This window comes from Nansenia antarctica (genome assembly GCF_963989245.1).
Source record: "Nansenia antarctica genome assembly, chromosome: 15".
NCBI classification, from domain to species: Eukaryota; Metazoa; Chordata; class Actinopteri; order Argentiniformes; family Microstomatidae; genus Nansenia; species Nansenia antarctica.
Window position 1 is genome coordinate 5,006,034 of NC_137685.1, and position 15,316 is coordinate 5,021,349.

General features: G+C 44.2%; 1 protein-coding gene across 1 annotated transcript in view; it reads right to left on the reverse strand.

The window, feature by feature from the left end:
- Positions 1-211: 211 nt before the first annotated feature.
- cdh4 (cadherin 4, type 1, R-cadherin (retinal)) overlaps positions 212-15,316 on the reverse strand; it is a gene marked incomplete at both ends in the record, with an annotated part of 200,426 nt that continues 185,321 nt past the window's right edge. The window contains 8 exons of the mRNA XM_080546182.1: positions 212-418; positions 861-1,025; positions 1,396-1,535; positions 2,299-2,532; positions 3,267-3,503; positions 5,390-5,541; positions 11,876-12,132; positions 12,702-12,887. Of these exons, the coding sequence (XP_080402308.1) occupies positions 212-418; positions 861-1,025; positions 1,396-1,535; positions 2,299-2,532; positions 3,267-3,503; positions 5,390-5,541; positions 11,876-12,132; positions 12,702-12,887 (1,578 nt within the window). The remainder of the gene's footprint in view (positions 419-860; positions 1,026-1,395; positions 1,536-2,298; positions 2,533-3,266; positions 3,504-5,389; positions 5,542-11,875; positions 12,133-12,701; positions 12,888-15,316) is intronic.

The following is a 15,316-nucleotide window of genomic DNA, read 5'->3' on the forward strand; positions in this document are numbered from 1 at the left end:
AGAATCGTTTTTAGCGGAATGAGGACAACAGGCCGTGTTCTAGAGTGTTTTAGAGCAACGTCTGGGGGGTCCTGTCCTCACCGGGTCTACCGTGGTACTATCTCACATGGTACCTCTCGGGCACGGCTTGTGGTTTCGAGAGGCATCTGACCCAACTCCCCCTCCCTCCCCCAACCCCTCCACACCCCAAACCCCACCCCGCTCCCCTCTCTCAGTCGTCATCCCCCCCTCCGTAGAGGTCGGCGAGCTTCTTGAAGCGAGGGCCCCAGTCGTTGAGGTAGTCGTAGTCCTGGTCGCCTGAGCTGGAGGAGTTGAGGGAGCTGACGGAGCCGGCGGTGGAGCCGCTGCCCTCGTAGTCGAACACCAGCAGAGAGTCGTAGGGCGGGGCGGTGGGGTCGTTGTCTGCTGCCCTGAGACCCTGGAACAGACAGAGAGGAGGAGGTTCCCTTTAGTCAAATCGTGACGTTAGAATTCTAAGGTTCTATCTCCATTTTTGGTCAAAATTGAGTTTTTTACATAATCTGATCCATTAGGTGTTTATTAATGCCTGTGTGGTGTTTTTTTTTTTAATGTTGAAATGTTTTAGTTAGTAATTAACAAAATACAAAGGTTCCATCTCACAAAACATAATGGAATGTAAAAACTTTGACGCTCAATATCTCTGAACTGCCCTAAACGGAGATAGAACCTTATCATTCTAAACGGAGATAGAACCTTATCATTCTAAACGGAGATAGAACCTTATCTTTCTAAACTCACGATACGTCATGGATGTAGTCTGTCCTAGTAAACATACGTCATGGATGAAGTCTGTCCTAGTAAACATACGTCATGGATGAAGTCTGCTCTAGTAAACATACGTCGTGGATGAAGTCCCCGATGTCTCCGGGGTGGGGCAGGCTGGGTCTGACGGGGTACTGGGACTCAGCGATGACCGGCCTCTCGTCCACCCTGCGCACCCCCGCAGGCTTACCGATGATGTGGTCCATGTGCTCAGGCTGCTGCAGCTGGCTCAGGTCATAGTCCTGCACGGGGGAGCAAGGAGAGACACTCAGTGTGTTTGATTTAGTGCGTGTGGAGGAAAGAACAGCGTCTTTAGCTAAAGTCTGTGTTTACAAGTGTGTGTGAGGGTTTGACAGTAACGCTTGGCCCGCTTGCCCGGAGCAAGTAAAAAATTAGCCGGATTTGTTTGCGCGAGCCCGACGACGCTGCTGGATCCTGGATATTTTTTACCTGTGTGCAGGAAGAACAACAGACGGCGCAGGCGCCAGACTAGACTAGATGATCGTGGAGTGAAGATCCAGGATCCAGCAGCGTCGTTGGGCTCGCGCAAACAAACCCGGCAAACTTTTTACGCGTTACTGTCGAACCCTGGTGCGTGTGTGTGAGTCTGACCTGGTCCTCCTCTCCTCCTCCCTCCTCGTCATATTTCAGGATGTTGTCCCTGACGTCGTCCTCTGGGTCTATCAGCAGAGGCTTGGCCTGACGCTCCTTCTCTCTGCGCTTCATCCACACCACAAACAGCAGCACCATGGCTACACACACAATAACACACACACAATAACACATATGGGTGAACATAGGAACGGCTTCATGGACATGAGTATAGCTGTATCAGTGTGTGTGTGTGTGTGTGTGTGTGTGGGGGGGGGTACAGTGCCCTGCACAATTAAAGTAAAAAGGGTTATAAAAAAAAAATCACCTTTTGGTGAATTAGCTTAATAATGTCACACTGACATTTTTTGGAAACATCCAACCTTTAATTTAAGTAAATGCATTCAGAAAAAAAATCTGTCAATTTATTCATAATGAATAATATTCATTATGAATAATAATTACTCTTTTAACTGTGCTGTCATTTTGGATGTGTGCCGCTGTCTGTCGTGTGTGTTCTTTGTTTTTAACATATAACCTGATTTCTTTAAAGCCCCCCACCCCCCAAGAGGCTTTTGTCTTTTGCCAGGCCGTAAGATAAGAATGATTTACTTATTGGCCCTGCCTGGTTAAATAAAGCGTGAGCTTAGAATGATAAGGTTCTATCTCCGTTTAGGGTAGTTCAGAGATATTGAGCGTCAACGTTTTTACATTCCATTATGTTCTGTGAGATGGAACCTTTGTAATTTATGAATTACTAACTAAAAAATGTCAACAATTAAAAAAATAACACCACACAGGCGTTAATAAACACCTAATGGATCAGATTATGTAAAAAAACTCAATTTTGACAAAAATGGAGATAGAACCGTATAATTCTAACGTCTCACGATTAAGGTTAAATAAAAACAAAAATCTACTCACTGAGCAGTATGATGATACAGATGAGTATGGCTATGATAGCTCCTGTCCCCAGGCCGGCGGCGGCCACGGCTCCTGTGGTGGTGCAGTCTCCGTTGTCGTCACACGGACACACCTTCACCTTTATGACGGACCTGTTAGAGAGGGTGGGGTTGGCCGAGTCTGACACGATGATGGGGATGTCATACACCCCAGCCTCCAGGTAGGGGATCTTCAACCTCAGCTGGGCATAGTCACCTTTAGAGAGAAAGAGAGAGAGAGAGAGAGAGAGAGAGAGAGAGAGAGAGAGAAAGAGAGAAAGAGAGAGAGAAATACATTGTACATATCAAGGTACTGGCTTAGATATGTCCTCAACACAACTGACACGAGACATCGATCCATGAGGACCGCATCTTGTCTATCAGAAAAACAGAGAGATCACTGGATCCCGTTTGTCACGAATCGCAGGTCATACGTAAACACTAGAGGATGACATTCCGTGTCTGTGAGCATAGTGACATAACTGTTCAATCAAGACATCCTACACATCGTAGTATACTAGAATTCTGGTGCAAAATGTCTGCTATGCATGTCCTAAGTGGGTACTTGGGTACATATTGGCTACATATGGGTGGCAGGAGGTAGAGCTGCCGTCTAATGATCGCAAGGTTGGCAGATCGGCGGTCCGAGCCCCGGCTAGCCACATGTCGAAGTGTCTTTGGGCACTGAACCCCAAATTGCTCCCAGTGAGCGGGTCGGCGCCTTGCATGGTAGCTTGCCGCCATTGGTGTGTGAATGTGTGTGTGTGAATGGGTGAATGAGAGGCCGTTGTAAAGCGCTTTGGATAAAGGCGCTATATAAGTGCAGTCTGTATATTGATAGTGGATGAGGTGAGTCCCCCCCCCCCCACCCCCCACACCATATTAGCCTACAATGTAAAGTGCAAAAAAGTACACATACTATAAATCCAATCAATGACCAAATGATCGTACCACTGAGGCGGGAGATGGTCCAGTTGTGGCGTACGCTGTAGGGGAAGGAGGGCAGCTCGAAGACAAAGGGCCCCACGTTGGGTTCGATGTCCGCGTCCGTGGCCGTGATGTTGACCCTGGACTTGGGCCTGGAGCGCTCACACACCTGGGCCTCCTTGGGCATCAGCACCGGAGCGTTGTCGTTCACGTCTATCAGGTAGATCTGCAGAGTTCCTGTCCCACTGGCTAGTGGAGAGCCTAGGGGGGGGAGGGGGCAAGAGAAGGAGGAGAGAGAATGAGAGAGGAAAAACAATCAATTCATGGAAGAAGTGGAAGAATTTCATGTATACACACTGCACATAAAATCATTCGAGCTGAATCTCATTTCATCTGGGGGGGGGGGGGGGAGAGGGCACAGTGCACACACGTTTAAAAAAAGAAGACAAAGGCAAGAGAGAGTGAAAGAAAAAGACAGAGTGGGAGGATTTAAGAAAGAGAAACAAGGGAGAGGAGGAGAGAGTGTTTACTGAAGGATGAGGGTAATGGAAGAATTCAGAATACATTTGTTGATAGAACTCCCCCAGTGAGAACACTGAGACATAACAAATAAAACAACACGTATTCACACTCTACATTTGGAGTGCAGCATTCTCAAAGGGCAGAGTTATGGTGGAGAGACTTACTTCACAAGGAGATAGTTCTTGGAGATGCACTAAACAATGACTCACCCAAATCTATGATTGGTCTGACATTATGACCATAAACATATATTACTTACAGTCCATACATGCTACAGTAAAGGCCTCTACATGCTTGTGAGTCACTTGTTCGACTAGTATGCCGTTTGCAACACTGTCGCAAAAACTCTGTAGTTCATACGTCTGCATCGCCTACGTGCAGCTGGCTCATGTTCTCTAGAACCGATTTGGCTTTCATATGACCAATGACATAAACGATGGTTGAGCAGTAGTGGCTCGTTAACAAACAAAGCTAACTAGCTAACTAGTAAACAAAGGCTGCCTGTATTTACCTCAGGATAGTTTGGTCACAGTCTCCCGGTGCTGTTAGCCCCTGACAGAACTATTTCAGCTCTGCCTCCATTCACTAACCAAGAATAAACAAGAACTAACCAAGAACCGAGAATGACCGTAAGTCCTTCACCCTAAACTATGGTCACGGTCACGGTCAGAACCTGCAGTCTGAGGTGCTCTGACAACCAACAGATGCTGCCATGGTACAATATAGCCTTAGCAGTGACCGCTGATTATCATAGAGTCTGGAAAAGGGATGTAAGTAAGTACTCGTGACGTTAGAATTATAAGGTTCTATCTCCATTTTTGGTCAAAATTGAGTTTTTTACATAATCTGATCCATTAGGTGTTTATTAATGCCTGTGTGGTGTTATCTTTAAAATGTTGACATTTTTGAGTTAGTAATTAATAAAATACAAAGGTTCCATCTCACAAAACGTAATGGAATGTAAAAACTTTGACGCTCAATATCTCTGAACTACCCTAAACGGAGATAGAACCTTATCATTCTAAGATCACGTACTGTAGCAGACGCTGTACTGCACAATAGAGTTTCTCCAAGCAAATCACCTGTGGGGTTTCAACTTAGTTTTCAGACACAAACTAAGCCAGGCACTGCGTTAACTATATAAAGGTGTACGGCCTCGATCGATATTCCATCGACTGGAATATCTGTAAAGATCGGCACGACACTTTGACGCGCTCTCTCCTTGGCTGAGCACAATACATAAAGATAATCTCGATCGAAAAGGAATATATGTCCATGTTGAGTGTGTGGTGTGTGGAGTCAATATGCAGTCAACACTCTGTTGGACTAAAACTCTGGCTGGTCAAGGGCAACAGAGCTCATTCCCGCAAACCAATTCTTCATATTTTTGGGGTGTAAGAACACCTGGGCCCTACTCTGAATCAACTCAAGTGTAGAGAGAACACGCCGCTCAGAGCAAGCACCTCTATTTGTAATGTTTTGGGTCAATTGGTTATACATTCTTTATGGATCGCTCCAGCAGCTTGGATAACACTTACCTGTTATAGGCATTGACAGATATGCTGCTCCTCTCCACCTCGCTCACATCAAAAACACACACACTATATACACACACACTCACTTACCAGACTTACCATTGTCAGACGCCAGGAAGGTGGCTTCATAGATGTTGTTCTTGACGTACATGGACTCTCTGTCCAGGACAGCCATGGTACTGATCTGACCGTTTGTCCGGTTGATCCTCAGCCAGTTGGCTGGGTCGGACAGCTTAGAGTACCTGCAGAGACACACAGAGGACATAGAAAATACCTCAAATGACAGTAATAGAAAGTAATGGAGCATGTCACACAGGAGCATGAACACATTCAAGTAGAACTCTGAATTTACAATCCAAAAGAACGACAATGACTAAGTCACGTACACTGAACAACAATATAAATGCTTAAACACATTTTCAATAACATTTTTCACGAGTTGAAATCAAAGATTTAAGACTGTCTCTATGTACACAAAAGGCCTATTTCTCTAAAGCCTGCTACACACATAAACATTTTATATCTGAGAGAGACCCCACACATGGAGATTAAAAAATCATGGACTGAACAATTTCTGATCGTATTGTGTGTGGTGTAATGCGATATTCCCAATACAGCACACCACATACATAAAGATCTGATCTACCACAGTCTAGAATCACGTCCCCCAAGCCAGAAATCCAGATGGGCCGGGTTTTTATTTCATTTTACAAACATCATTGGCAACAGACGTACAGTTTAGGGGGGCAGGAGATGGGCACCTGCCCAATAGTCATTAGCGGTTTTCTGACAATCTCGGTTTTGGGTTTCCGGTATGCAGCCATGCAAGAACTGGGCTGTTTTCAGCTTCCAGGAATTGTGTACAGATCCTTGCAACATGAGGTGATGGTGGTGGATGAACGGCACAACAATGGGACTCAGGATCTCGTCACGGTATCTCTGTTCATTCAAAAGGCCTTCAATAAAATGCACGTGTGTTCGTTGTCCGTAGCATCTGCCTGCCCATACCATAACCCCACCGCCACCATGGGCCACTACCATAACCCCACCGCCACCATGGGTCACTCTATTCACAACGTTGACATCAGCAAACCGTTCACCCACGACACCATACACGCTGTCTGCAATCTATCCTGATACAGTGAAAACCAGGATTCATCCGTGAAGAGAACACTTCTCCAAAGTGCCAGACGCCATCGAAGGTGAAGGTGAGCATTTGCCCACTCAAGTCGGTTACGACGACGAACTGCAGTCAGGTCAAAGGTCAAGACCCCGGTGAGGACGACGCATGCAGATGAGCTTCCCTGAGACGGTTTCTGACAGTTTGTGCAGAAGTTCTTTGGTTATGCAAACCAATTGTTGCATCAGCTGGCTGGGTGGCTGGTCTCAGACGATCTTGCAGGTGAAGATGCCGGATGTGGAGGTCCTGGGCGGGCAATGGTTACGCGTGGTCTGCGGTTTTGAGACCGGTCGGATGTACTGCCAAATTCTCTGTAACGACTTTGGCGACTGCTTATGGTAATGAAATGAACGGTAATAAATGAAATTTATGGTAATAAAACCACACATTTTAGAGTGGCCTTTTATTGTGACCAGACTAAGGCACACAGGTCTAATCAGCATGTTGATATGCCACACCTGTCAGGTGGATGGATTATATCGGCAAAGGAGAAGTGCTCACTAACACAGATTTAAACACATTTGTGAACAAAATTTGAGAGAAATAGGCCTTTTGGTACATGGAAAAAGCCTTAGATCTTTGATTTCAACTCATGTGTTGCGTTTATATTTTTTTCTGTGTAATTGCATTAGTCGGTGAATGGCTCCCAACCACCTTCTAATCTTAAAATGAAAAGAGAAACAGATGCTCACATATGAGTTCAGAATTGTTAAGTTCCATATTGTTAACTACAAAGACCGCCTCTGCAGGAGGGGAAGTAAAGAGAAAAACAACACCTGTGCAGGAAAAACAGCATTCTAAAGCTTCCAACACATAGTTTTTTTACGGAGTTGCAGCTCGCAACGACATGCGCCAGGATGCTGCATAAGTTGGATTTCTCCAACTTCCAACATTGAAATGCTCTGTAGTGCCCCAGTGGAAGTCTGTACGTGTTTTGTAATATTCTACGCTAACTGCCAACAACACTATAACAATGCGTGAGCTTAGAATTATAAGGTTCTATCTCCGTTTAGGGCAGTTCAGAGATATTGAGCATCAAAGTTTTTACATTCCATTATGTTTTGTGAGATGGAACCTTTGTATTTTATTAATTACTAACTCAAAAATGTCTACATTTAAAAAAAATAACACCACACAGGCATTAATAAACACCTAATGGATTATGTAAAAAACTAAATTTTGACCAAAATTGGAGATAGAACCTTATCATTCTAACGTCACGACTGGTTCTGGACTCCGTATGATGTGAGTCTTTATTGAAACTGTGTTTTAGACTTTTAGATGCAGTCAGTTAATTGTCTAAATAATTAAGTGCAGTGCACTCAAACCTCCCACCTCAATCTCCCATTCATACTGGAGTCCCATTCATAATTGCTGGAGTAAAAATATCACTGTGATATGACTACACCTTAAAAGTCCAGGATTAGTCAAGACTCTTAATTAAGTGTTATTTTCAGAGAGTACAGTAATGAGCAGGTGCAGAAAATTGCTGGAGAGAGAGTCAGCCTTTCTGTAGGTTAACACACAAGATGTATTCATAGCCACAGTACGTCTATAAACTCTAAACACATGACCCACCTCTCGCTACAATACAAGCTGTTTTTAAGAGCATGGAGACAGAGAAAAGAGAGACACACACAGACACAGACACAGACACAGACACAGACACAGACACAGACACAGACTAGGGCTGCAACTAACGATTATTTTGGTAGTCGACTAATCTGTCGATTATTTTTTCGATTAGTCGCGATTAGTCGTGTGGCTTTTCGCTGCGCGTAAATGGCGACGCAGAAGCATAAATCCGGCTTAACTAGCTATCTAACCTAACGTTACGCCAAGCTACAGCTGCTCACAGAGCTAGTTGATTGGCTAGCTAGCATTGCTGGCTAGACTACAGACAGCTCACGTTAGTAGGCTACGCTTGGCGCTGTTTATCTTACACACAGCTCGCTGGTGGACTCAACATAATTTAAATAGCATTCACTTATCAAGCATCATTCATGATCATCCATCATGACTACCTGGTATTTTAATAGCGACCACCCCTCACTTCATTTCATCTCGCGTTCTCCTGGCTTCAACATGGAAAACCCCTGCTACGTAACGTTACATACAAGCGCCTCTGTCTGTCACATGCGTGCCACAGGGCAAATAAATTAATAGCACAAACGCTCATAGCATGTACAGCCCTGTCCATGAGACGTTGTTTTCCAACATGTAACAGTAAAGCTAACATAAACATTACGACCCTAACAATATAACGTTAGCCAGTTGGCTAACAACGTTTAAAAAAAAAAAAAAAAAAAAAAAAAAAAAAAAAACGTTTTTTTCTAAAATTTTGTTTTTGTGCGATTAGTCGACAACAAAATTCCCCGCCGACGAATTTTCGTAATCGATTAGTCGTGACTAATCGACTAATCGTTGCAGCCCTAACACAGACACAGACACGCACACGCACACGCACACGCACACACACACACACACACACACACACACACACACACACACACACACACACACACGCCTCAGAATCTGTGATAATGGAGAGAAAGGGCCTAATTAAGATTTAAGATTTCGGCTGACAGGTTAGTGGGTGCCACAGTGTTGCGTGGGAGATGGTAAGAAGCTATATTTATGTTTTCAACGTGCACAATCTTCTGCCCTTAACTCTCTACAAACCACAAATGAAAAATACGTAAATATAGCTGATCAAAATAGCCACCTTTTGCAGGTATAACAGCCGAACACACATTTTTTCTACAATGAAAACTGACACACTGGCTAGTCAAGCCAAAATATTGCAATGCAATGGATCTGATGAGTAATCCCCACTACTCTATACTAACTAGGTAGTTTTGCATTGCAATATTTTGGCTTAACTAGCGAGTGTGTTATCGATTTTCAACAACGTTGAAATGTATTTACATTTCTCTGAATAAAAGTTGAGGGTTAGGGTTCACCAGCAAGTATATACTGTATGTCAATATTATGATCTTCTCAAACAGGCAAATCCTGATATTCTAGTCATATCTGAGTCTTGGCTAAAGAAATATGTCTCAGATTCAGATTTTTTTGATGGTTTTAACCTTCGAAAGCAGACAGAAAATGAAAAGGAGGTGGTGTAGCTATCTATGTTAGAACATAGCCTTCCGGTATCTGTGCTGGTCTCAACCTTTGTCCCAAAAGAGTATGAATGTCTGGCGCTGTCAGTAAATCTTGGGGAAGACAGCCAGGAAACAGTGATAGGGGCATATAGATCCCCATCAGCCCTCCCTTGCACCACTGACAACATAGTAGACATTTTGTCTTCCTAATTCCTATTCAGCTGGAGAATTGCTAATTATGGATTGGATTTTAACCTTGATTGGGAAAAAACAATGTCAGACAGCGGCGAAACAGATGTACCACTATGATCAAAAAAGCGATGTCTGCATATTATCTTATTTCCCTACACATGAGTGCTGGTAACCCAGCTACATTCTGGAAGACAATTAAGTCTATGAAGACTACCTCAGCCCCAACACTTCCCCAGCATTTACTGACATTTGAATGAATGAATGACTGAATGAATGAATGAATGGTCTTTATTGTCATTGATATAGTACAGGTACCATACAACGAAATTTGGGAGGGGGGGCTCCCCTGGTGCTAGGAAAAAAAAGAAAAGAAAAAAAAAACAAGAAGGGAAAAGAGCTGGTTTACATAAATAAAGGCTATGTACACTATCCACTATACTATACTATACAATTAAAACACTGTGCTGTACTCTATGCTATGCTATAAATATCCTAACATTTCCTATCTCTGAACCTTCTGTACCCGAGGGTTGTCATATTGCACATAGTGTTATTGCACATTCATTTAAAGTGTCGCAGTTTGCAGGTTTGACATGTTCACAGTTGTGTTTCAGTATTGCACTTGATTTCAATCTAGTAGCTGCCATCAAATTGTCTAGATTGTCCAGGGCCTAGAACCTAGGTCTTTGCTGTGTTCAGGGCCTGAATGGCCCTGGGGTAGAAGCTGAGCTTCAGTCTGTTTGTCCTTGCGAACATGGTCCTGAACCGCCTTACAGCAGTTACAGCAGTTACAGTCTGACTCTGGTTCTATAAACGACAAGGTGGAAACCTGCAATGATCGTTGTATTAATGCAGGCCATATTTTTAATAAAATAAATCCAATAGATATTGCCGGCATCATGCCTGCCATGCCACCCCATTCTGGGAGTATAGGACACGATGGAAGAGAGGGGTCGATGAAAAGAAAAGAGAAAAAAAAGGGGAAGAGAGGGAGAGAGAGAGACATAACTCACACAGTCTAGCTCATTACATGCCGACCCCCCCCACCCTCGTCGCTAGGCAACATCAAAACGATCTGACCTTGGTCTTGGGAGGTGGTCAGTTAAGAATGTCACAGCAGTGATGCAGCCTTGTGGAAAGATCAACCCAATGCTGAAGGCTGAACGAATAACATTAAGACCGGTTTCTCTCTCTTGAGCTCATTGAGATGTCTAGAAGTTCTATGTATCGTGAGCTTAGAATTATAAGGTTCTATCTCCGTTTAGGGCAGTTCAGAGATATTGAGCGTCAACGTTTTTACAGTCCATTATGTTTTGTGAGATGGAACCTTTGTATTTTATTAATTACTAACTAAACACCACACAGGCATTAATAAACACCTAATAGATCAGATTATGTAAAAAACAGTTTTTTTGTGTGTAGAACCTTATAATATACAAATTCTAAGCTCACGGTATACCTAAGAAACACCTGTGAATTAGTACCTTAGTGCACATGTATGGGTGCATAACAAGCGAACAGGGTACACAGCGATCAGCACAGCAATCAGCCACCGACCTAGGTCGTGTGATCATTAAACGATTCATTCATTCATTCATCCATTCATTCATCCATCCATCCATCCATTCATCCATCCATTCATCCATTCATTCATCCATCCATTCATTCATTCATCCATCCATCCATCCATTCATCCATCCATTCATCCATCCATCCATTCATCCATTCATCCATCCAGTCATCCATCCATTCATCCATTCATTCATCCGTTCATTCATTCATTCATCCATCCATTCATTCATCTGTTCATTCATTCATTCATCCAGCCATCCATTCATTCATCCATTCATCCATTCATTCATCCATTCATCCATCCATCCATCCATTCATCCATTCATCCATCCATCCATTCATCCATCCATCCATTCATCCATCCATCCATCCATCCATTCATCCATCCATCCATTCATTCATCTATTCATCCATCCATCCATTCATTCATCCATCCATCCATCCATCCATTCATTCATCCATCCATCCATTAATTAATTCATCCATTAATTAATTAATTAATTCATCTTATGTCTGTGATCTTACCTGATGACGGTCTGGTGGATGAAGTGGTCGGGGTCGGTGGCAGCGAACGTGGTCAGGGTGGTCCCTGCCGGCACGCCCTCGTCGAAGCGGATGAGTTTAGGGTTCACGGGGAAGACGGGGGGCTCGTTGACATCCTGTACGGAGATGGTGATCCCCGCTGTGGACATAAGGGACGACTGAATCCCACTCGCCAGGTGGGCCTGGTTAGATACCACCACCGTCAACATGAAGGCCCTGTTCATCTCGAAATCCACCGACTACAGAGAGAGAGAGTGGAGGGAGGCAGGGAGAGAGAGAGAGAGAGAAGTGGGTGTGAACTGTGAACGTTTTCAAACCAAGATAATAATTCCCAGTATCAGACCAAAATGAACAAACATGTCATCGTCAAGCAATTGATGCTGCTTTTTCGTTTTGAACAGTGTTTGACAGTGGTTTAGTCTAGTTTTTTCTAGTGAGTATACTGTGATTTTTCCCTTCCAGCCTCATATCGTTCATTTTGGAACGCCATAAAATAAATATGCGCTCCCTGTCTGACGTTATATATATCTAACATTACATGTTATAAGGCTGATCTGTGCATGATAGTGCTGCATTTTGACATATTTCATGTCGCGTCTCCCCCCTTTGATGGTATATGACGCTATAGTCAGTCCCAATGGTCCAATGGAATTTTATGAATGAAAGTGAAAGTTCTGTCACAAAACGCCGTTACGTATCCTCACACATTTTTAAGTGGGTATATGGAAATCCTTGGCCTTTCCTAGTGGGTATACGGTGTAGTCCTGCGTATCACGTAGACTACACCACTGGTAGTTTGAACACTTACCTTGACTACGGTGACCATGCCGTCGTTGGTGACAGGGTTGGTCCGAATGGCAAAGTGTCCCGAGGGGTCTCCGCTCAGAATGCGGTACACAGCGTTCCAGTTGGGACTGTGAGGCTGATCCTTGTCGATCACTGTCAGGTTGGTCACCACCACGTTCACTCGGTTCTCCGGCACCTCCCCCGAGAACTGCGGAGTGATGGCGGAGATGGACGGAGGGAGGGAGAGAGGGAGTGAGTGAGGGAGGGAGGGAGGGAAAGAAGGAGGATGAGATTTGCTTAAATATAATACATATCAAGTATTTTCAGTGTACTAATAGAGATAGAGACAAGAGAGATCAGTTATTTTAATTTGGGTTGTCCCCAAAACCACTGAATACTCTATATATGTGTATATATATGTCTCTTTATCTAAGCCAATGGATTTGGTAATGCTGCAGTTACAAAATAAGTCCTATTGAGCAATTCAATAAGTACTGTAATTAAGTGGATGGCACACACCATCTTAGGGGAATGACTTTCTTTATATTCCAATCTAAAACTACTCTAGTCTCCTTGACTAGGCCTATATTATAGCACCAGTATTGAAATAGTTGGCACACAGACAGACCTGCAACAGTTCATGCATTTAGTCATACTGCAAACGGACACGTAGATAAACTGATAGAAAGCTAACTAGAAAGCTAACAAGAAAGCTAACAAGAAAGCTAACAAGAAAGCTAACCAGCACGCACACACGCGTGAGCATGCACACACACACACACACACACACACACACACACACACACACACACACACACATACACATACACATACACATACACATACACATACACATACACATACACATACACATACACATACACATACACACACCCACACCCACACCCACACCCACCCACACCCACACCCACACACACACACACACACACACACACACACACACACACACACACACACACACACACACACACACACACACACACACACAGAGCTCTCATTGTCAGACAGTAATCCCTGTTTCCTCTTGTGATGCATTAACCGGTTTATGGTGTGTGTCTGCCAGCTGCTGTTCACTCTAATGGCTTCATCATGGCACTGGGGCCGCATCCAAACCCTCCGCCCTCCCCTCCCCCCCCCCACCCCCTGTCCCCCGCTGCATCACCACACCGATAAGCACAGAACAAATTAAATATGCACATTCCTCTCTCTGGGTGTGTGGGCTCCTCTATTTCATTTTCACCCCGCGAGCTTCAGCACAAACAGAGAAAAAAAAATGCCATGCTTGAGAGAGAGAGAGAGAGAGAGAGAGAGAGAGAGAGAGAGAGAGAGAGAGAGAGAGAGAGAGAGAGAGAGAGAGAGAGAGAGAGAGAGAGAGAGAGAGAGAGAGAGAGAGAGAGAGAGAGAGAGAGAGAGAGAGAGAGAGAGAGAGAGACACAGGCGAAATGAGACATGATTTTGAAAGGCTTATGCAGCACTGCTAACTGGAACGGAGGCCTCTCTTCCATCATGTCCGCACCCTCGAAAATAACAGGTGCTCTCGCTGATAAGCGGCTAGAGACACCAAGCTAGAGTTCCTGAGAGAACGTTCCGGAGAGCAGCTGGGTGGGAGGTTTGAACAGAGACACTAGCGAGCCTCCCGTAAATGGATGCTGATGATAGAATGTACCGAGGTCCATGGAAGGCCTCAGAACAGTGTGCTTTGGTTCATTTTCATATAAAAAATGAAATAAAAATCGATTGAATTACAATTTAAATTCTACCCCTTACAGCTACTATAGCTCCTCCTGGCTGCCATTTAGCCAAGGCTGGCCTTCCTCTTCCTCAACTCTTAATACTCTAGAGTCTATGTCAATTGAAGTTACTTGTTGTATGAATGAGTATAAACTCCAGCTCCCAAACTCCAGCCCGTTCACTCCGCTCCTCCACCTCGGCTGGCCGACTGTCCCCACCACCTCTACACCAACACGGCAGTCGTGCAGCCCGATCACGTCTCTTCACGACACTGGCTCCCCGCTGGTGGAATGAGCTTCCCACGGCTGTCAGAACTGCAGAGTCACTACCCATCTTCCGTCGTAGACTGAAGACCTCCATCTCTTCGGGTTACACCTTAACTGCTCCTCCTGAGACATCTACTGCCCCCCAGCACTGCGTCTCCTGAAGACACCCGCTCTTCCCCTCTACTGTGTCCCTAAAAACTTCTATTGCCCCCCTTGTACTGTTTCTCTGTTTCTCCAGTGTCTAAATATAAAAAATAAAAAAATAAAAAAAACCTAGGTTTAGAAGAAGGTGATAGATAGAAGAAGGTTTTTCCTTCTATCAATGGCCCCGGGCCTGAGCTGGATTACTCTTCCTGCTACGACTGGTGGATTGATGATTCACTTGCTTAGTATTCAAATGTATTGATTGTAAGTCGCTTCGGAATAAGGCGTCTGCTAAATGCCAAAAATGTAAAAAAAAACTTTTAAAAAAGTACGGTAGTATAAAAGTGATTTTGTGACGTCGGCCCACTGAACTGAAAACAACCACAGAGCTGGAGACCGAACTGACAGTAGATCTGAATCACTATAAGAACTGAGCATCGAGAAGTATCTCCCCCCTTGAGAATATTATAGTACT